Source organism: Equus przewalskii, chromosome 6 (genome assembly GCF_037783145.1).
Source record: "Equus przewalskii isolate Varuska chromosome 6, EquPr2, whole genome shotgun sequence".
NCBI lineage: Eukaryota > Metazoa > Chordata > Mammalia > Perissodactyla > Equidae > Equus > Equus przewalskii.
The window spans coordinates 23058999-23080671 of record NC_091836.1 but is presented as its reverse complement, the minus strand read 5'-3'; the positions used below and the strand labels follow the sequence as shown (position 1 = coordinate 23080671).

The 21673-nt window shown below is 50.7% G+C and overlaps 1 protein-coding gene and 1 long non-coding RNA gene across 5 annotated transcripts in view; one reads left to right on the top strand and one right to left on the bottom strand.

Moving 5' to 3' along the window:
* Nucleotides 1-2608: 2608 nt before the first annotated feature.
* ZBTB16 (zinc finger and BTB domain containing 16) overlaps nt 2609-21673 on the bottom strand; it is a 184523-nt gene continuing 165458 nt past the window's right edge. For all 4 annotated transcript variants that reach the window (XM_070623163.1, XM_070623162.1, XM_070623164.1 and 1 more), the window contains 3 exons: nt 13330-13500; nt 7713-7880; nt 2609-5663 (listed from right to left, as the gene is read on the bottom strand). In XM_070623163.1, coding sequence (XP_070479264.1) covers nt 5434-5663; nt 7713-7880; nt 13330-13500 — 569 coding nt within the window. In that variant the 3' untranslated portion in view covers nt 2609-5433. The remainder of the gene's footprint in view (nt 5664-7712; nt 7881-13329; nt 13501-21673) is intronic.
* LOC139083854 (uncharacterized) lies at nt 19381-21233 on the top strand. The gene is made up of 3 exons (XR_011540867.1): nt 19381-19599; nt 19999-20136; nt 20768-21233. It is a non-coding gene; the product is annotated as an uncharacterized lncRNA (long non-coding RNA).

Sequence of the window (21673 nt, the reverse complement as noted above, 5' to 3'; positions counted from 1 at the left end):
CTGAATGTGTGTAATGCAGAGCTTTCTCTTCTCCTATCCCCAGACAGAAATCTCAGTTCCTCTACGGTGTTCCCCACCCAAGAGGCAGAAAGACAAGGCACTTTAAAAAAGAAAAGGGGGACACGTCAAGCCAGAGACAACTGAATTGACTTTATTCTCTTCTAACTGCAGATTCAAGGTATACAACTGAACATTGCTATTTTTCTTATGAGACTTATAAATAAAAATACAAAAAATGTTCACTACAAAAAAATCTACTGTTAGTAGGATGTAAAAAATATTCTCTTTGCTATAGAAGGCACAAACTTCACTTAGTGACACATGGAGAGAGAAAAAAAACCTGCAGCAGTAAATTCATTTTTTCTTTTTTTTTTTCTTTTTAAATCTTGTCAGAAACACTGAAATTACAAAGAAACGCATCAATCTACACGAAACAGAGGCCGATGCGGGAAGCTGCAATCAGGACGCACAACCTCGAGTGAACTGCTTGGGGCCTAGAACACACAGGACCAGAGAGCACAGCGTGGGGTGGGGGGGTCAGGGAGGGAGCGGGGGAGGGAGGGAGAGAGAGAGTGAGAGAATGGGACAACCAGAAAGGAGAGGGAGGGCAGGGAAGAGAGACGGAGGGTGGGAGGGAGAAGGAAAGAGAGATTGATTTGTACAAAAAAGTAACCGGTAAAATTGAAGAAACAAAATCGGGCAACCTCCTTAAAATTAGGCTAAGAGGAGGTGCTGAGGTAGACATGAACTAGAACATCAATTAATTAAAAACACCATTCTGTAATACAGAACAATCGGACTGGCACTTGTGCTGTCACGACAGAAGACAAGCCACAAAAACAAACAAATAACAAAACAAAACATAATACCCAAACCAAAAGGCTTAGTTTTGCTTGGTCCAGCAGGGCGCCACAGCCCTCAGTGCTATAATTTACATACATATATATATATATTTATCTTTATATATATGGGTCGGATGTCATGGTGCACCACCACGGCTTCTTAACCTTACAAAGATCATGCATAACACTATGTGAACAAATTCTATGACACAGCAGGAGGCTGGTACCCTGTCTGCGAAGCGGGACGCCAAGGACTCAGGGAGGCAGGGCTGCTGGCTAACAGGCCTGCGGGCCAGCACCCTTCTCCCCTGACCCAACTTCCCTGGGCTGTCTTGCACCCCTATCCTGGTCAGCTCTGCCTTTTTCCTCCAGCCATCAGTCCCACCGTGTTGGGTTAGTCTGGCTTTTTTCCTCCAACTGAAATATCCAGGTAAGTGCCACCATGAAGCTCCAGGAAGGAGGAGACAAGATGGGAGGGGGAAAAAAAAGATATAACAGAGGCCTAGGAAAAATGAACAAACAGAGTTTGATCTTTTTCTCCTTTTCTATCTTATGTCCAGTACCCCCAGCTTTCACTCTTGTTGGGCTTGCAAGGAACTGGCCACAAATCTCCCCACCCCCCACTCCCCCTCATGGACCGAGTCCAAAGGCTGCCCCCACTGCTGTAAGCCAATGGCCCTCTCCCTCTGGGGCCTTGATGCCCCTGCAGCCGGTTGTACCAACAGCATCCAGAAGGGTACCATACACTTGTGAAAAATTGCAGCAGTTTTTTTTTCTTTTTTTCTAAACATGGAAAAACTGTTCAGGCACAAAGATTAAACAAGCCCGCGTTGCATCCCTGGATTGTACTGAATCACTGGGTCCCCCAGCCTCCCTACCCACCCCTGCCCCCCAGATCTACCTTCCCCGTATCCATGGCCTCCTCCAAAGCAGCCCAAAGCAGCAATGATATTTACTATTTTATATCTCTCTCTTGCTATATATATCTCTCTCTATATATATTTGTCTATCCTATATACACATAGGATTTTAATGCTTTGAATGAGTGAAGGAGTGAACAGGGAAAGAGCACATGAGTGAGGGGGGAAATGTCACCAAAAGCATAAGGGACACACCTGTAGGAGGGGAACACAGGAAAGGACTATTAACCAACTTGGACGTTCCAGGCTGGAGAAGTTCCACTCTGCTGGATAAGGCAGTAGCAAGTAAGCTTGTCAGCAGTACCACAGCTAAAGGCAGCGGGCTGGCCAAGGGGCCAGATGGCAGAAAGAAGAGGCAAGTGAAAACATTCAGATCTCACCTGGGGAGACAGAAACCTCCCCCCGCCTAGTCTCCCCAGCCCCCTTTATCCAGACACATCTAAAAGCCTCTAGATAACTTCTGACCGTCACCTTGGCCGTTAGGCTGTGGCAAGGTCAGAATTTTTTTGTCTTTGTGAGTCGGAAGCTGGGAAAGAGGCATGTTGGACTCTGTTGAGGGTGTCTGGGGCTTCCTGGGGGAGCAGGGGAGAGCAAAGAGTACAGACGTCTCCCCATCAGTATCCTTCAGAGCGCGCGCCCTGACCCGCTCTCCCTGCCTCCGTGGGAGCACCCCTCCCTCCTAGGGATGGTGGGGGCGGGCAGGTGCTGATTGAGTACCATCCAGTGCTGCAACACCAGATCACAACAATACTGCATGATTTAACACACAACCACACACGAAAAGCACACGCGCGCACGCACACACATAGTACAAAGGGATAGTTTCTTGTTGTCGGTGTTGGTGGGTTGTTTTTTTTTTGTCTTTTTTTTTTTTTTTTCCTATTCACATTACAAAAGGAAAGGGCAAGTTTCTGCAGAACTGACGAAGGAACTAACAAACATTACAAAAATATTACAATTTGTAAATATTAGCTCAACCCTCTCAGCTTGGATGACTAGGGGAGGAGACCCAGGCTGCGTGGGGAGGGTGGGGGAGAGCAAGAGGTGGTTAGCTAGGCCTATGGGATAGCTGGATTCTTCTTTTCCTTCCCACCAAAGTTGAATGACATCTCACTGTTACAATACTGTTTTCTGGGATTTACAGATCCCCTGAGGGCCAGCCAGTCTCCCCTTCTTCCCAGACCGGGGGAAGAAGGAACAGTGCAGAATGATTTCTTACAGACCGCTCCTCCCCCAATGACTTCACTCTTTTCACATTATAAACACGACAACTGCTCTAGTCACATATTCAAGTTTAACATTTTTTTTTTTCCTTTCCAAAGCACTAAGTCATTATTACAGTTGCAAAATAGCATCCTGCCTACTTTATATCCCCCATCAACACTCTAGTGACACAGTTCCCCCAGCTCATATTCCCGCAACACACAATTTTTAAGGCCTTCAGATTTGGTGGGCGAGATGGCAGGGCCGGAGGGATGGGGCCGAGGGACAGGGGGGTGGTCACAGCAGCACCCATCCCTCTGACTTCCCTATATTCCTCCCAACCCTTCTCCCCAAAACCGCTTCCCTAAACCACTTTTTAAAACCTAAGATACAAACGCAGCCGCAACTTTCTCAGAGAGAGAGAAAGGAAAGAGGAAAAAAACACAACTCTTAACAAATAAAGCACGAGATGAAACAGGAGGGCCCATCCCAAAGTGAACACAAATATTGCAAATGTGCTTTCCAAAATCCAGGGCGGGGCGGCTGGGGAGGACGGGGGAGCAGCGCGGCAGAACGGGAGGCGCGAAGGGAACAGAAGAACGACTGGACGAACATAAGAGGTAGCTTTCGGAAAAACAACACCCCACCCCAACGCAACACAACAAAGGCTGGCTCATCCCCACACCAGCCCTGAAAACAGACCAATTTTGGCAATGATGATGCACACGGAGGTGGGACCACACAGTTGCAAGGATCTGAATGATACAGGCCCCCAGACCCGAACGACCCAGCAAATGGGAAGAAAGGTGGGATCTTCTCCAGAGCGTTTTAGGCTGCACCGACGCTGGGCGAGGATGATTCACACCCAGGGCAGAGCCGACAGTGACCCCAGAGCGCCCCCCAATACACCACCCCTCCGCCCCCCTTCTGCTGACCCCCTGCTCTCAAGTTCAGATCCTTCTGGACAGCTCCTTCCAGCTGGAAGGCTGTGAGAGGGGATGGGAGGGCCTCGGCCAGCTGAAGTCTATTAAACCGACTATTAATTTACACAAGAAACAGAAAAGAACACCCTCCCCAATCCTCCAACCCCCAACCAAAAAAGAGATACAGGGGTTAAAAAAGCTCATGAGGTCACAAAAAACTGAGGTAATTCAAGTACAATGTGCTAACAGGGGAACAGGGGGCACAGAAAAGAAGCAAAACATAACACAAGGCCAATCGCTTTCAACTCCTCCTCCTCTTCCCTGTGGACTGGGGCCCTGCAAGCCAGCAATTCTGTCCCGCTCCGCACCTGGCTTTTCCCGCTGAGCTCACCAGGTCTGGGGTCCCCCGGGCCCCTATGTTCAAAGGGTCCCCAGGACGACTCCACAATTCCCTCCTCTGGCAGCTACCCCGACCCCGGGGCAGGGTGTCGCCTCGTCCAGGTGTCAGACACATCTGGAGAAGGACATCCACATGCTTCCCTTGGACAATGAGCCCTTTCATGGATCCCTGCTCCCAGGGGCTGCAACAGGGGGTGCCAGGGGCTGTGTGTGTTTGTTTGGTGGGATTGTGTGTATTTAGTTGTTATGTTTTTCCATTCGGAAGCAAAAGCAGCCCAGCAGGGTCTTGCTCATGACAGGGCTTGACCAGGGTGGGGTACTCCGTATTTATTTTGTTTCGGGTTCTCAGCAAGCTAAGGATGGGAGTGGGGGCTCTGGAGTCAGCTTCCCCACTAGGGAGCTGGAGGAGGCAGGAGAGGCCACCCATCCACAAGGGGCTGGGCCTTCCCTGGACTTGGAGGGCAGGAGTCAAGAGGAGGCAGGGGGCAAGGGGGTGGGGGAGGGGGTGAGAGCCACGAGGCTCCTGAAGACCATGAGGGGCCATCCAGATGTGGCAGAGCGGAGGAAAGCAACAGAACTGAGCGATAGAAGGGAAGGAGGGCCCCTCCCCACTCCACTCTGCCCCCAGCAAACTAGAGCTGCCATTTTGAGCGTCAACCAGTGACCCAGCCCAGCCACACCATCCGTGGGCCCTCTTTTCCCTCCCCGCCCAGCCCCCATCTTGCGAGGAGTCAGTGAGAGGACAGCAGGCAGAGATGGTTTGGCTCTGACCAGAGGACCCCTCATCCCCTCTCTTGCCTCCATTTCTGGACACAAAATGAGGGTCTGGGTAGAGGGAAGAGAAAAATATGCCAAGATCTGAGCTGAACAAAACCACCTCCAGCCGCACCCAAGAAAACCAGGCCAACCTCCAGGCAGGAGAGGAGGGATGGAGGCCCCCGGGGAAGGGGCAGTGGTCAGGCAGCCAGGTCACCTGGAGCCCCAGAGAGAATCCAAGGCCAGACAGCTATCAGGTTTCCTTTTTCTCCTCTTTTTTTTCTTTCTTTTTTCCTTTTTTTTTTCCTTGCACAGTCCTTCCTTGACTTCACCCTCCCTAACTCTTCTTTCCTTGCTCCCCGCTCCTCCGCCACTGCCGTGGGCCTCGCCTCACACGTAGCACAGGTACAGGTAAGTCTTCTCTATCCTCCAGTCGGGCGGGATCTCCTCGGGCTTGTGGCTCTTCATGTGCTTCTGCATGGAGGACAGGCTGGGGCAGTACTCCGTGCAGATGGTGCACTGGTAGGGCGAGGCGCCGTTGTGCGTCCTCAGGTGCTTGATCATGGCCGAGTAGTCCCGGGAGCGCTGGTGGCAGAGCTTACACTCAAAGGGCTTCTCACCTGTGGAGGGAGGGCAGGAGAAAGCCAGGACAGAGGGAGGGGCCGTGAGGGCCTCCACAGGGATGCTCTGGGCCCTCCTTCCACCCTCGGGCTTGTTGAAGAGTTTAGCACTTCCCGCTGGAACTTTCCATGGTGATGGATACACCATCCAATATGGTAGCCGCTAGTCACACATGGCTACTGAGTGCCTGAAATGTAGCTAGTGTGACGGGGCACTAAATTTTCAGTCTTATTTCACTAACTTAACTTTAGTTTTTTTTAACATAACTAACTTTAGTCTTATTTAACTAACTTAAATAGCCACATGTAGCTCGTGGCGGCACTATCGTCCAGCACAGCTCTGGCCCCTTGCCTTCCTCTTCTTAACTCTCCCAGACACAGACTCTTCCCTTCCTTAAGAAAAGAAATGGAGGTCTAGTAAAGGGGCAGTGAGAGCCCTAAAGGCCCACAGCTCCTTCCAGGGGAGAGAGGGCACGTGGCTACGGATGGTAGGAGGTAGGGGTGAGGTGAAATTGAGGGAACCTGTCCTTCAAACATGCTGCATCTGGGCGTGTCTAGTCCTCTAAGGCTCTAACAACCTCCATGGACCCTGTCTTCCCCTTTGGGGCTAGAATGAGGGAGGGTCAGAGAACCTGGGAGGGCGTGGCCACACCCTTGCTGCTAGCCGACCTCCCCTCTCTTACAGTCCCCTGGAGCTGAGCAGAGGATGTAAGGGAACCTTGTTTCAATACAGTAATTAACTGGCCAGCCATCTCACTATCGATACTCCTTCGTGCAGAGGCCCCAGCAAATAATGAAGTAATGAACAGCCAAAGTGATCTAACTATCGACCGGCTATTTACAATAGTCACTGCCAAATGCATTTAATGATCCACCTGCCAGGTCACATCCCCGACAAGGGGCTAAGGAAGCCCCAGGGCTCTGGGGAATCCTCTGGGCTTCTCTGGTTGTCAGCAACGAGCACCCCATCCTCTGTTTGTGGGCCATGCTGGAGGCAAGAGAGCAGAGCTATGACAACACGTACCCTCTGCTTACTGCTCCCTGGGCCCTCCCCAACCCTCCCACAGGAGCAGGCTCTCCCCAGGCTGGCAGGACCTGCCTGAGGTCACCTCTCCCTTCCTCTGCACAGGACAGCTGTCTCCCCTGATGAGAGGAGGCTTCCTACTTTGCCAGATTCCACTACCTTCTACTACCTCTCATCCTTGGGGGAAGTCCTTCTGAATGTCTACCTTCTCCCCAACCCGCAGTGCCCTGGTGGTAAATATGTAACAACTGGCTCTCTAAAAAGACCTAATTTGTAGCATTTGCTCATGGCTATGTTGTCAATACTCCCACCATGGACGATTTTAAGCAACCAAGGTGATGTCACTGAACTTGGGAAGAGATGTACAAAATTGGCTTTCATAAGCAGGTGAAGCTCCAGCATTCCACTGCCCCAACTCTGGCAATTCTGAACATCGGGACCACTTCCACTTGTTCTGTCCTCAGACCTTGGGGAAAACAGTAGCTCACATTTCTTTTACGTAAAAAGGAATGCGAAGGCCGTGTGAAATGGTAAAACATTATACACGTAGAGGGGTTATTAAATCCATCTGCTCCTCTATCTGAAAACCGAACTCTAACTTACACTTTCCCAACCTTCACCATAACCTAACTCAGTGCCCCTAATTCTTACTGTAACCCTCAAGTAACATAAAGCCATCCTAACATTCACTTTCAGTTAACTGGGTCAACCTAAACCTAATTCGGGATTCACGAACAGGCATCACCTTGCACATCATCTGTGAATTATTGGTATGGCAGCCTGGAGTGCTAGTCTGGGCCCATGGGAAGTGTGCTGTGATCGATGAGCAATGTCTGCTTCAGTGTGGGGAAGAGGCGGTGGCCCTCAGACCACCATACTAACCCTAAGCAGAATCGCTTCTACTCTGCGGTGCAGCCTTGGACTATCGTCACCTGGGCCTCTCCGGGGAACCATCTGCCCTGCCCCCCCCCCCCTCCCACCCAGGGCTCAGAGCCAGCCCAGGCACCCGCCCTGGCCCTCAGTACCTGTGTGCACCCTATAGTGCGTCTCCAGCTGGTGCTTGAGGCTGAACTTCTTGCCACAGCCATTGCACTCGTAGGGTTTCTCGCCCGTGTGGATACGTTTGTGGCTCTTGAGTGTGCTCTCATCCCGGAAGCAGCTGCCACAGAACTCACACTCGTACGGGTGGTCGCCTGTGGGGACAAGAGGCTGGATCAGGCCCTTGTATCCCCCTGCCCCGTCTTTAGGGGACAGGAGGGTATGTTCAGCGCACCAGGAAGAAAAGACTGCCACATTCAACATCCTGAAGGCGACTTAAGGACCCCCAGACTCTGCTAGCCCCAGAGCACAAACAGGGAGCACATGTGCGCCCACACGTCCATACTTTACTGTGGCTCAGTGGTCATCCATGGATCAAGGGCCAGTCTATGGAAGAGAGAGCCCATTTGGTTCAGGGACGAACAGCAGTCCCCAGAAAGCAGGCGCCCACAAGGGTAGAGCAGACCTGGGGACTTTGAGACCTTGCCCCCCAGCTTCTCGGGCTATCTTCTCTTCCTTTCCTCCAGGTCAGGGGCAAAAGCCACTCCCGCCTGACTCCCCTACCCTCAAAAGAATCCCTCTACACGTATCCCCATGTTCACTGCAGCATTATTTACAATAGCCAAGACACAGAAACAACCTAAGCGTCTATTGACGGATGAATGGATAAAGAAAATGTGGTATACACATACACAATGGAATGTTATTCAGCCATGAAAAGAAGGAAATCTCGCCATTTGCAAAAACATGGATGGACCTTGACAGAATATGCTAAGTGAAGTAAGTCAGACAGAGAAAGACAAACACCATATGATCTCACTTATATGTGGAATCTAAAAAAAAAAAAAGCAAGTTCATAGATATAGAGGTGACTAGTTAACAATACTGTATTATATACTTGAAAGCTGCTGAGAGATTAGATCTTAAAAGTTCTCATCACAAGAAAAAAGAAATTTGTAACTGTAAGGTGATGGATATTTAACTTATTGTGGCAATCATTTTGCAATATATACACATATCAAATCATTATTGTACACCTAAAACTAATGCAATGTCATATGTCAATTAAAAAAAATCCCTCCAATTTGGGGAACTTCTCATTGTTACCCAAATACCTCCTGCTCTTTCCCTCCTCCCCAGTTTTATGTAGCTGTTCTCTCTGCTCGATCCTCTCTCTCCCTTCTTCTCTCTCTGGCAAACTCCTAGTCATCCTTCAAAGCCCAGCACACATGTCACCCCTGTTTGGAAGCTTCCCTTTAGTCTCCCAGGCAAAATGAGTCACACTTTCTTCTCTGTCCCCAAAGAGAAGAAAAATCCAGCATTTCGTTTTTTTAGTAGTAGTAGCAGAATTTTTATGGGACTTTCTCATTTAAATGGGCCACATTTGTTGCATGCTCACTCCTGTGCAAAGAAATTCGCAAGGACCACATCATGTAATCCTTGCAATCACCTTATAAGAAAAATATTCTCATTCTCATTCTACAGATGAGAAAAATGAGATGCTTAAGCATGGTCCCCAAGGTCAGAGAGCTAGTAGGTAGCTGAGTCAGGATTCAGATTCTGGTTGGGTTCCAGAGTCTGGACACTGAAGACTTATCAGATTGCTAACTGACATGCATACTCTATCTCCTGTCATGCCCACGGTGCTTCTAGAATGGAAGTACCTCCAGGGTAAGAAGGGAGCCTTGTTCATGCTTGTAGCCTCAGTATGTAGCACAGGGACAACCCAGAGCAGACCCTGGGGAAATGTTGAGTATATGAAACCGGGGAAGAACAGCCTTTCCTTGGCTTGGAGTCTATGCCCATCAGCCTCCTTTCTGTGCATTCCACTCCTACGTCCCCTGGAGGGTGAGAGGTTGGGGCATGGGGATTAACCATCTTTCGCTTTGTGCCCAAAGTGGGGGCTTTGGGGGATGACAGGTGAGAACTTCAGCTACTTATTTATTACAGGAGTGAAGGCACAGACAATAAAGATAGATTGATCACCCCAGACTTTGTTCATGAATATTTAAATATCGCTGATTCGTCTTGTCACTGTAATTACAATTTCTCTGGGCTGCATCTCCAACAACCACAGTTTATGGTAAAGAATGGCCCACTGTATTTCACTTGTCCCTCTGCAGATGTGCGGGGCTGCCAACCGTGTAATGTCCTCTGCATTTCATACATTTTCTTCAGCTGAAGAAGGTTTCAGTCATCCACAATGACCTACGTTTTTTCATTATCCCCATGTCAAACTGCGCTCGTGCCTGGGCATAAATTGTCCTTCTCGTTATAGACTCGCATGCCTGTGCCTTCACTTCCTCTTTAAAATGATATTTTACTCTCTGCTCTCCCTCCCCTCCGCAGGCCGCTAACCAAACCTCCCCCCTCTCCAATGCCGGCCCCTGTACCCACATAAATTCTCATCTCTGCTGATGGCTCTGAAGGGTTTTTAAGGCTCTGTGGGGAGTGGATGCTGGGGTCTGCTCACTGGCGGGCTCTCTCATGGGGAGAAGATTTGCAAGAAGCTCTGAGGGTGTAGAGGGGTGGGTGGGAGCACTTCCATCAAAGAGTCAGACAGGAGAAGCTCAAAGAGCAGAGCCATCCCATGACGTTGGGTTCTCCCTAATCTATGGGCCATTGCTCCGGCTCAGAGGCATAGCCAGAGCGTCCCTCCCATGCAAATCTGGGGATGACCTGAGTCCTGGGGTTCTTGGCACCTGTCCATCCTCTCACTGCCAGGGCGGGTCCCCAGCCTCCAGCCCCACTCAGCCCAAGGGAGTAGAGGCCCATGCAGACCCTGGTCCTAATTAGTTGTGTATCTAACAGAGAGAGGGGTCAGTCTGTGCGCGCCTGGGCCCGCATGCCACTCTCTCTGCGTAGACGTCTACACACAGCCCCGTCTGACATCCAACTCCCCCTCCTTACCGAATCTGCAATGATTACGACTTTAATCAAGGATTCAGTATCCTCATTAAGACATAAATAAATAAATAAAGCAAGGGCCACGTGAGACTTCAGCCAGAGCCGGTAATTAAAACGTACATCGGCAGCCACCCGGCCGGCGGGGAACCGCTGTCTGTGCCTTTCCCCTCCAGACGGGGGCCCTGAGAGTCCAAAAAAACAAAGGGTTAAGGCAGAGAGGTTTGTCTGACCAGATTTTTATGAATTTAATTATGAAGTGGATCACATGTTAAATGAGTTTAAATAGGAAATCTCCAGAGTCAGCCAAGGGAAGGGAAGAAAAAGAACTTAGAAGAAAAAAAGAAAGACAAGCCATTCACACTCACACTCACACTCACACACACACACACACACACACAATCTGAAGCACGGTGAGCACCTGGCCTAAAATCGTCACCCTGAGTTAATCGTGTCCGTGTCGCCATAATGTACACAAAACTGGCGGCAGAACTCAAAATCCAATTTGTGGTATGTTGATTAACTCTGTAGCCTCTTTAATGAGCTTGACATTAAGTGCAGGACAAACGAGACTAATTAGAGCCCCCTCCGGCCTACCCAGTGCACCTGTGACCCCAGCAGTCTGTCCTTACCTGGTGGCTTCCTTGGCACTGGCCAGGCCCAGTGTCGCCCTCCCCACCCCAGCCCCATCCCGTTAGCTCCTCAGACCCCTCCCTTCAGCACAGCTGAGAGTTTATTATATGATGGGCCATGTGAATCAGGGATCCATCAATGCCAAGAGCGCGGCTGGACTAACCTACCAAACACAGCTGCCGATGCTAAACACCCAGCCTCAGCAGCAAATGGGCCAAGGAGAACGGAATATTAATGAGGCATTGTGTGAGGGGTGTGCTCGGCCTGGATATGGCTGGTGTGCACAGGGCCTCTCTGGTGTGAAAATCAATGAGTGTATGTGGGGGGGGGGGTGTGCGTGTGTGTGTGCATGGGCAGCATACATGCTCCATGTTTCCTAGATTAAGCAAGTACTTAATCTAGTACTTAATCTCCCAAACTATGTCTGCAAATAGCCCCTCCCCATGAATCTGAGCCATGATTGGCACAGGGGCAGGTGACATTTTGATATCTGAGCTCTTAGAAGGTGGCATGGACAAAGCAGGGCATATCCTGGGTGGACTTAGCAGGACTGGGATCACTTGAGTCACATGAAGCTGACTGATTTGACCCAGCAGCATGCTCAGAAGTGGCTGAAAGGTAATTGGCCATCTTTGATAAGGCTGAACTTGGGCACCCAGTGGGGAGGTGCTGACAGGATGGTACACATACCTGCAGGGATGTGTCTGCAGTCACTATAGACAAAGTCCTTGTCAGCATCCCTTCCTCCTTAGCCTTTCTTGTCAGCCCTACCCTCTGGGACCTCCCCTTGTCCTATGCCAGCAAAACTAAATAGTTGTCAGCAAATGTGGTGGTGCTAAGGCAGTATGGTCCCCTGAATAGAATGGCATCCAGAAGTGAGAGCCCTGGCGGCTCCTTGGCGAGGATGCCAACTGCTGGCAGGACAGGCCCGCTCAATCTGGGATAAATAAAGCCCCCTCCCTTAGCCAGCAGAGTCTGCTGTTTGTGAAAGGCCTGGCCTGTGGACTTAATTCCAGAGCTGTGACAAGACTCAAGAATGAAGACGGAAAGGGTCCTGCCATCCGTGTCTTGAGGCACACCGAGTTTTTTATACCCTCTCCAACAGACATGAGCACACACCCTGTTCCAAACTCAGATGCAGAGTCAGCCTGTCTGTCTCCCGGGCCCCGCCCTGTCGCTCACTCTCACCCCAAACCCAGGACAGAACACACACAGGCAGAGACACATGTAGACTCAGACAGGGGCATTCCTTTGTCCATGGACAGTTAGTGAAGACCCAGTTCTGCCTTAGAGAGAAGAAAGAATTTCAGTCATCTGTTCCCTCGCTGGTGGATCAGGGGCTGCTGCAAGGAAGCAAATGTCTCTTGGACCTCAGGGACCAGGCGTCCCACCCCCAAACCCAGAAGATGGTGGCAGGGACTGCCAGTTCCTAAGCACCTGGCTCAGCCCCCTTGACTCACAACCCCCCTCCTCCTCCATTATCTAGAACTGGCCAAGCAGGGCTACTCATGACTCAGTGTTTAAAGACCCTCATTGCCTCCCCTTAGCAAGGTTGAGGCCCAAGTATAGAAAATTTGCTTTTGTTATTGTGGAGCAAGTAGGACCACTTCTGCAATATTCCCTTAAGAGCCGAAGCTGACTTCAGGAGTATGTGTACATGGGTAGGGAGCAGTGAGAGGGGTGGGGGGTACAGAAGAGAGAGTCAGAGACCATGTAGGTCAGTGTTTTTCAAAATGCATTTTGGGTCCACCCGCATCAGAATCCCTGGGAAATATTTATTAATAGTGTTGGGTCTTGGATCCCATCTCAAACTCACTGAGCCAAAGTTTCTGAGGGTGGGACCCGAGAGTCTGAATTTTTAATGAGCACCCTCTCTGTCAATCACAGAGAGATAACCAACGGTCCACAAAATGGAGAAGCACGGTCAACATTTACCTGTGCTATGGAAGCCCCTTCATGCTCAACCCTTGAGTAAAGGAGGGCTGAGGGCCAATCCTCCAGGCACCTCCGCTTTCTGTTTCGGGAGGTAAATCCAGACACTGGTTCCCAAGACCTCAATGCGCGTACCTGTGTGTGAGCGCAGGTGGCGTTTGAGGGCGGTGTGGCTGGGGAAGGTGCGGTTGCACTCGCTGCAGATGTAGCTGCGCACGCCTGCGTGGACCTCCATGTGCTGCTGGAGCGCGCTCTGTGCCTGGAACCGCTTCCCGCACAGCAGACAGAAGACCGCCATGTCTGTGCCTGCGGGAGATAGGAGTGGGAGAACCTCAGGGGAGCGGAACTGAGGGCCATTTTTACCCAGCTAGGCCAGAGGGAGAGCCAGTGTCAAGACTAGCGCCCCCAAGCCTCCATGCTCAGGAGCAAACGCAAGGGCGGCCCGGGCCATACAATATTGATGGAGCACCAAGTATATGGCTCCACAGTGGACAAAATCAACTTACCTCCTGCCCTTATGGAACCTAAAGTCTAGTGGGAGAAAGAGAAACGTTAATCAGATACATCGCAGCAGCAAATCTGAGTCTGCAATGGTGTGGAGTGCTACGCTGAAGGCAGGGTACCCAGACGGTATATATCAGAGGGACTTTTCGGAGTCTGGGACAGAAGACGGGGAGGCAGGGTGGCCTCTGTGAGGAGTCAAAATAAGGAGGAGAACATGGGTCGGCCAATGTGTGAATGCAACTAATTTAAAATCACATCTCAGAATGGTAGCTCTACATCCTGAGCCTTCAGACAAGGCAAATGAGGCACAGACGGACTGAGTAATTTGTCTAAAGTTCCACAGAGTTCAGAAGCAGCAGAGCTGGGATTCAACAAGCAGCCTAGGTTTGAATCCTCTCCTCATGCCAGCTACAAACCTTATTCTTTTAACCACTTCTCCATTCATTAAAGTACACAGCTTAACGGTCCATTCATTCAACAAATGTTATTTTAGCATCTTCTACAAGTAGGACTCTCTTTTTGGCACTGGGGATGTAACCATGGAAAACTATACAAAGTCCCTCCTCTCATCATAGACGTTACCCAGCACACCAGGCCAGTGGGGGAAGACGGAACAGCATCTAGAAACACTCTGGGCTGGAAAGAAGTGCGCTGAGTCGGAGGATCAGAAAGAAGAACAGCACAGTTAGGGAGGCAGGGAGGAGTGGAAAGAATAGCCAAAGAGGCAGAAGCCAGGTTGTGCGGGGTCTTGGAAACCATGTTAAGAGCTTTAGGCTTTATCCCAAGACCAATGGGCAATTGTCAAGGACTTTGAGATTTCCATTTAATTCTGTCCAGTTGTTCCCTGCACTGATCAGAAGCGCAGGCAGGTACCCAATGGTACTCTACAAAGACAGGCTACCATTTTCTGTTTGTTATCAACCCCCTTCCTGATGTTGCTCTGGAGCCACGGCCTTCCTGGGTAGAGCCCCGCGTGAGGAAGTGTCTAAACTGCCCATCAGAGTCCTAACTGATTGCTCAGTGCCCACCATTTTCGATTCCATTTCTCTAAGTACATCAGCTTCTCCGGGAAGCCCATCGGCTCGCCTCTCTCTGCTGGCATCTGGGCGACATAACCTGTGCTTAGCCCCACACTGCCTTCCCCTGTGTGAGGGACACAAGCAGGAAAGGTAGGGAGACCCAGCATCTGTCCAGCCTCCCCAGAGTGGAGGGAGGGGCAGAGCTTTGGCTGCTGGGAGTCGTGGGCTGCTCAAGGTGGAATGAGGGGGCTCCTGGTGGAAAGTGGGGTGAACAGAAGGACAGCATGAAGAGCTTTGCTGCTTCTCTGGTCCATGGATGCAGATGGCAACTGGGAGGTCTGTTCTCAGCGCTTCAGTCCCATTCATGGCAGGCTGGGGATGGACTAGCAAGAACGCAAGACCTCTCTTTGTCCCCTGCTCCTCCACCCTTCACAGCCATCAGTGTAGACACCCTGGAGTCTAGGCCCCTGCAGCCAGGTTCCATGCAACCAGCAGTCGCTGCTGCATCCAGGTCCAGGGCAGGCTGAGCAGGGGAGACTGGAAACAAGCTAGGGCAGGAGTTTGCTCCTGGCCCCACACTGCAGAAGGGCAGGGAACTAACACAGGCCTTGCACTAGGTGCTTTATCTGTTTTTGCCATCTCACTTGAAACTGGCGATCCTGCCAGGCAGCCATTCTCATCCTCGTTTTTACAAACGGGAAATCCTAGCGATAAACTACCTGGCCTAAGGTCGCACAATGAGAAAGCAGCAGAGTTGGGATTTGAGAAAGCCTAGGTCTGTTTGATTTCAGAAACCACAGGGCTGGGCCCATGTCTAGCTCTGGGTCTGCCACCTGTCTGTCTGGGCTTCTCCCAGAAGAGGCAAAGTAACAACACCAGCAAGCCAGCTCCAACATGGCTTGTTCAGGAGCCCTGGTGCATCGTGGGCCTGCCCCAGCAAGGCTAGAGAACCCAGGGCAGGAGGAGTGCACTGGAAGCAGAGTCACAGGGATAGTTCTGTGAAGCCTTCCAACCCACTAGGGGCCAACAGGATCTCTGGGAGGGAGTGGGGTGCTTGGCTCCACTTGACTGAAGGGCACTGGGGGGAGTGGTCTGCCCGGGCAGAAGCAGACCAAGGGCTGACAGTGAATCCTCAACATCCAGCCCAGCCGGGTCAACATGCCTGGGAGTGGAGTCCGTCTGCAACATGTTCTGTGACACGGCTGCCCTGGTTGCTTCACCCCGAGGGCCCCCAGCACCAGCCCCCTTTCTGTCCCTAAAAGCCCCATGTCAAACAGCTGCCTTAAATCGGTAAGATGGAGCAGGCTTTCTGGATGAGCCATGCCCTTGAAGAGCCCAGGTTTCTCCTTATGCTTCCCCTGAAATCCTCAGCGTGGAACGAGCCTGAGTCCGAGGGAACACAAACAACATTCCCAGTAGGACACCTGAGCCCAGAGGAGCTCTGAGGGCGACAGCACCTGGCAGGGCCGCCTGGGAATCCTGCCGTGCTCTGACCACATGGTCTTGCCAAGGCCCTCAACACTGCCACACTGCGCTGTCCCCACTTCATCCGGATGGCCCGAACCCACTTCGTGTCCACTCAGCCGACCCAGTGAACATTACCCAGTGGAGGCACTGTGCTAGGTGACAATGGGGATGATGAAATCAACCAGAGAAACAGGGTCCCAGACTAGCTGGGGACTCAGACAAGTCAATGATCAGCCAGGGTGACTCCAAGAGGGCTTTGGAGAAGATTCTGAGTCAGGTTTTGAGAAATGAAGAGTATTGAGAAGCCGAGGGTCAGGAGGCATTGCACAGGAGCCAGGCTAAGGAAACACCGTCAGCTGATGTCAGAGCAGGCGAGGCTGGAGGACAGGCCCTGAGGGCAGAGACGAGCAGGGAAAGTTCCTGGGGATCAGATCACAGGGAGCCCTATCGTGGGCAGGACAGATGAGACTTCATTCTACAGGCAATGCAGAGCCATGAAAGGACTGGGTGATGCTAGCATGATGCCAGCTATATGTGAGGGCAATGCCCCCAGGGGCAGCATGGGGACCAAGAGCAGTGGCAAGCGGCTGGAAGCAGGGAGAGAGCCGATAGCTTTTGTGCTACCACTGGAGGAGGATGGGGACGCACTAGGGTAGGAGCTGTGAGGACAGGAGAAGGAGTGGAGAAATGAAATCCAGGAAGGTGGCATGCCAGGACCCGAGGCCTGGGCTCGAGTCAGGAAGCGTGGTGCACCTGAAGTCCCGGACAGCCAGCTCTGCACCTTGGTGATAGGTTTAAAGTTATATGGTCACCACCTAGAAAGAAAATGCTACAATGTCCCTACAATGGCCTTTCTCCCCTTCCTGGGACAGATATCTCACAAGGTGCAGGGGCTCTCCCTGGCCCCCAATACACTGACCAAGGCTCAGAGGAGAAGCAAAGGGGACTCTGAAGCCCTGCACCCCATCTCCCCGTTCTTCTGTTTGGAGACCAACAGCTGGGAGGATGGAAAAATACTTAAAAAGAAAAAAGGAACGGTTAGGGGGCAGAAGAAGATGAGACACAAGAAAAGCTATTGGTGCATGCAAGTTAAAAATCTAGAGACTAGATGTGAGTTATTAAACAATTTGCTGTAGTTTCTGCCTAGCTGATTGTTCGCATGTATGAAGAGTCAGGGCAGATTCTATTACACTGGGAGATTAAGCAAATAAATGCTAGCTTTTGGAAACACATTAAAATGTGGGACTATGGAAATAAAATTATCTATAAAATTGTATTAGCAATTCATTAGCTGCAGTGAGCTGTGCGGTGGGGCAAGGGGGCCCGGCAGCTAGAACACTCTGCTCCCTTCTGCGCCTGAGCTCCTGAGTTACCTGCTGCTCCCTCCTCTGCTGCAGAGAGATCTCATGCCTGACACCACTGGGGAGAGGGGAGGAGCCTCCGCTGCTTGTAAAAGACCTTCAGAAATCACATGCAGCACGACACAAGGGAGAGAAAAGAAGACAGGGGTCCTGGCTCTGCCACTTCCTTGCCTGGTGACCCCGAGCAAGTCACTGAACTTCTCTGGATCAGAGTTTGCTCATCCTTTGCCTTCTTCTTTGCAGTTGTTGAGAGGATCAAATGAGATACCCATGTGAAAAAGCTTTATAACTACAAAGATGTGGCAGAGCCAATGCCAGCCCAGATGACGCCTTTGTCTGAATTAGAAAATGATGCCTTCTCCTCTGCGCAAACACAGATCCTCGCCTGGGCGCACAGCTCTGGCATGCACGGAGGGCTGGATCCAGCCTCCGTTTGCCCCCTCAGCTGGGCATCCTCCTGCAGTGGACAGCCTGGATGAGGATCATGGCAGTCCTACACAATACACAAGCCTGAGTTGTTTCATCGACTCTGAGCTGCTTCTTCTAGGAAGCTGACCCTAGCGAAGGCATCTTGGATGAGTTACACCATTTAGGACTCAGCGCCAAGAACACCTTCTTTCTCCGAGCCCTCACAATTATAGCACATAAAACCCTTTGCTGCCTTACTTTTGTCATTCAGCCCTGCCTATGCCTACTAGATTGTAAGCCCTGCAAAGCAGGAACTATTCTCTTCATCTTTACATCCCCCAACACGGAGCACAGGGCCCTGCATAGAGCGGGCACTCAATAGCTGCACAGTGCATTAAAGAATAAATAAGGAGCTGTGGGATAATCACCAAGAGCATGGGGTGGGAGAGTGGACATAGGGCAGGGAGAGTCATGGTACAGACAGACGGGCAGAGCTGGTGAATGCTCAGACCAAATGAAGCCATTACTGAGAGCTTCCATCAAGGCTCTCCTTGGAAATCAACAATTCCAAGTGACTCACACACAGCTGAGCTCTTTGGGGCCTCTCACGTCTATCTAATGGGCTGGAGAGGGCCCCCAGTTCTTGCTCCACGTCTGAGCTCTCTTGTTTAGGAGCAAAGACTCAGACCACAGGAGGGCCAGTTTTACCACGTCATGGAGTGAAACAGTCAGAAGACCCCAGTTCAGGCCCAGAAGTGCAGCCCTTCCCGGCTGTGTGACCCTGGGCCAAGTAGCTGCTGCCCTTGGCCTCATTTCTTTATCTAGAAACGGCATTCATAACTAACCTGCCTTTTCCAATACTGACTTCACAGTGCTGTTATGAGGCAACTGACAAAGGTTTTTGAGTATGTAAATTCTACAAATCTATCATGTTCCATCAATCTGTAAATTTCAATGTAAATCAGATACATAAATGAACCTTGACCCAAAGAAATAATTTATCGGGTTAAAAAGTCAGCACCTCCTCTGCTCTCCTGAAGAATGAATGGGGCTCAGTCTTAGGCTGGATGCCAAAGGTGTCTGCCTGAAGGAAATCTGAACTAGGAAGAGGGAATGAGTGTGGCAAGGTTGAATGGAAAGCCTGGTTCTGGGTAACATGGGCAGGGTCCATGCAAATATTTGGGTCCCCATTTACATCTATTCTATCTCTGGAAATGGTGACCCACCCCACCCCCACCCCCACCGCCAAGGGCAGCACTGCCAGTTCTGGCTTCAGGGCATGGCGTGTACGACTCACAGACTCCAAATTTAAAACAAGTTTAATTTTAGCCAAAAAATGGGAGAAAGCCAAGGCCAGGGTGGAACAGGAGACAGGAGGGGTGACACAGATCCCGGGTATTTATTTCACCCAGGTGATGACTAGGTCTGAAATTACGAGACACAAAAACCCTCATGTTTACACCTGTGCCATTTCCATACCAATTAGCTCTTTAATAGAAAGGAAGGAACAGGATCAGAGGAGTGCACAGCTGGAGAAGATTTTCAGGTGCTACACCTTCTTGGAGCAAGGCTCTTATTATCACCAGCTATAAGCAGTTTCTTAATCAGAAGAGCAGAGGGGTCTAAATATACTCCGGCTGTTTTTGGTAAGCTGGCCGTGACTACTACATGTGCATGAGCCAGGGTATGTGCATGCCTTTGTGTGTGTGTGTGTGTGCATGAACATGGACCACGGATGGGCCTCTTGTGTCCAACCCCACTCGACCTCACCCAGCAAAGGAAGAGGTGCTTCCCCTGCATGCCCAGCAGCTTCTCCCCACAAGAAGAAAATATCAAATTTACAGGAGTGTGAAAACTTTCATTTAAACTGGAACCAACTCCCCACCCCCACCCCCAAATCCTTCAGACATGTCATTCTCCTTCCTCTGACCCCCAGGATTACTCTTTTCCCAGATGCCATGGGCAGCCCTGTCACCACACACCAAAACCATCACTGAAACTGCCACCTTTCCTCCTTCCCGATCTTTCTCTCCCCCTGCCCCCAGGTTATTGTTAGAGAACATGGTAGAGCTGCATCATCCACCGTCAAGAGAGAAAGACAGACAGAGACCAGCAGTCCAGGGCTGACTCATGCCAAAGGCAAGAAGACTCCGTGTGCATCTCAAAGGATAGAGATGCTACAGGTGTGTGGGGGAGGGCCAGGGGGCAGACAGAAAGGAAATCAACACTCAGCCCATGACATCGGCATGGGTGCCTCCCTTCTGACTCCCCTGTGCCATCATTTAAGGCTTGGCTCCTTCTTAAGGGATCCACTGGAAAAAGGGTCAGGAGCTCCCTCTCGAGTTCTCCTGTTGGGCATAAGTTGCAGGATCATCTGGGAGGAGCTCCTGAACTCCCAGCCTTCCTCAGAAGGCTAGCTATGTGTGCAGTGAGGGCCCAGTCTGCCTAGCCCAAGAAAGTGTCAGCCCACTGACCCCTGGGAATGACAGCTGCCACTGAGTGGGAGGTAAGTCCCAGCGTTTCCTTTACTGCCTACGGCCTCTCTCTCAAGAGAAGTAGAGAAGCTGAGAAAACATCTTGGAAGGCTTGTCTCAAACCAAATTAGCTGCAAGCCTGTGCATGGGTGCTGGTCTCCTGAATCTAGTGTCACCTACTGCTGGGCACCTTTAATCATCTGCCCAGTTACATCTTCCTGAACCAAGCTAGGAGCTAAAAACCTTAGCACCTAGCCTTCTTGTCAATGCAGCCTTGTCAAGTCCAGTCTCCTTATCCAGCCCTCCCTATTTCTTTCTCCTTTCTTTCTTATCTGCTTAGAATCTTGGAAGACACCTATACATCTGTATAAGCTTCCTTTTCCACAAGGGAAAGGAGGAATGTTATGGTTTCATATCCTTAGTCCAGGGAGCAGAGAGTTCTCAATGAATAACCAAAATGGAGAGGAGCTGGAGCAGCTGATTCAGATTTGTTTTAAAATGAAGCCAAGGATGGGTGAGTGATTACATGTCTCAAAGCACACACATGTGTGTGCACATATACACACACACACCCCTCTCTCAGTCTCTTGGGGAATGTGGCCGCATCCTCAGGCGGCAGCAGCTAGCAATGCTGGCTCCCAGAAAACCATGTATTTGTTTAGCAGTGAGCTGCAGACACAAGTGCATTTCATTACTCGGCACCTTCAGCTACAGTAAACAAATTTGTCAGCTCACTAGCTCATTAAGGTGCACCCTGGACACAGGGGATTTATTGAGACCTGCACAATAAAAGTAACATGAATGGATTTACTAATTTTGTCAATCACTCCAACAAACGAGCCGAAGACGGGGAGAACCTGGGGTAGAGGGACAAGAAAAGGGGTGGAAAAGAAAGTAAAGGAGGTAACAAGGAGGAGGAACATTGAGTTTGGTTTGCAAGAGACAGTCAATGGGTTAAAATGGGGCCAGATCTGCGCTCTGCTGCCTGGTTACATGACAGCCTCCCCGTTCGCTCTACCTCATGCTGGGCCACCCTTTCTAGGGTGAAAAGCTGTCAAGGGCAAAATAGGTGCCAAGGGCAAACTCAATTCCAAGATGCCAATGCGGTCCTGGACCCCTAGCAGTGCCACACTGATAGGGACACACCCCTCCAGCCCCTGGATCGGATGCGGAACTTAGGAATCTAAGGATTAAAAGCCACACGAGGGGAAGCAGCAGCCTCCTCCACATGAGAACAGACCAGTTA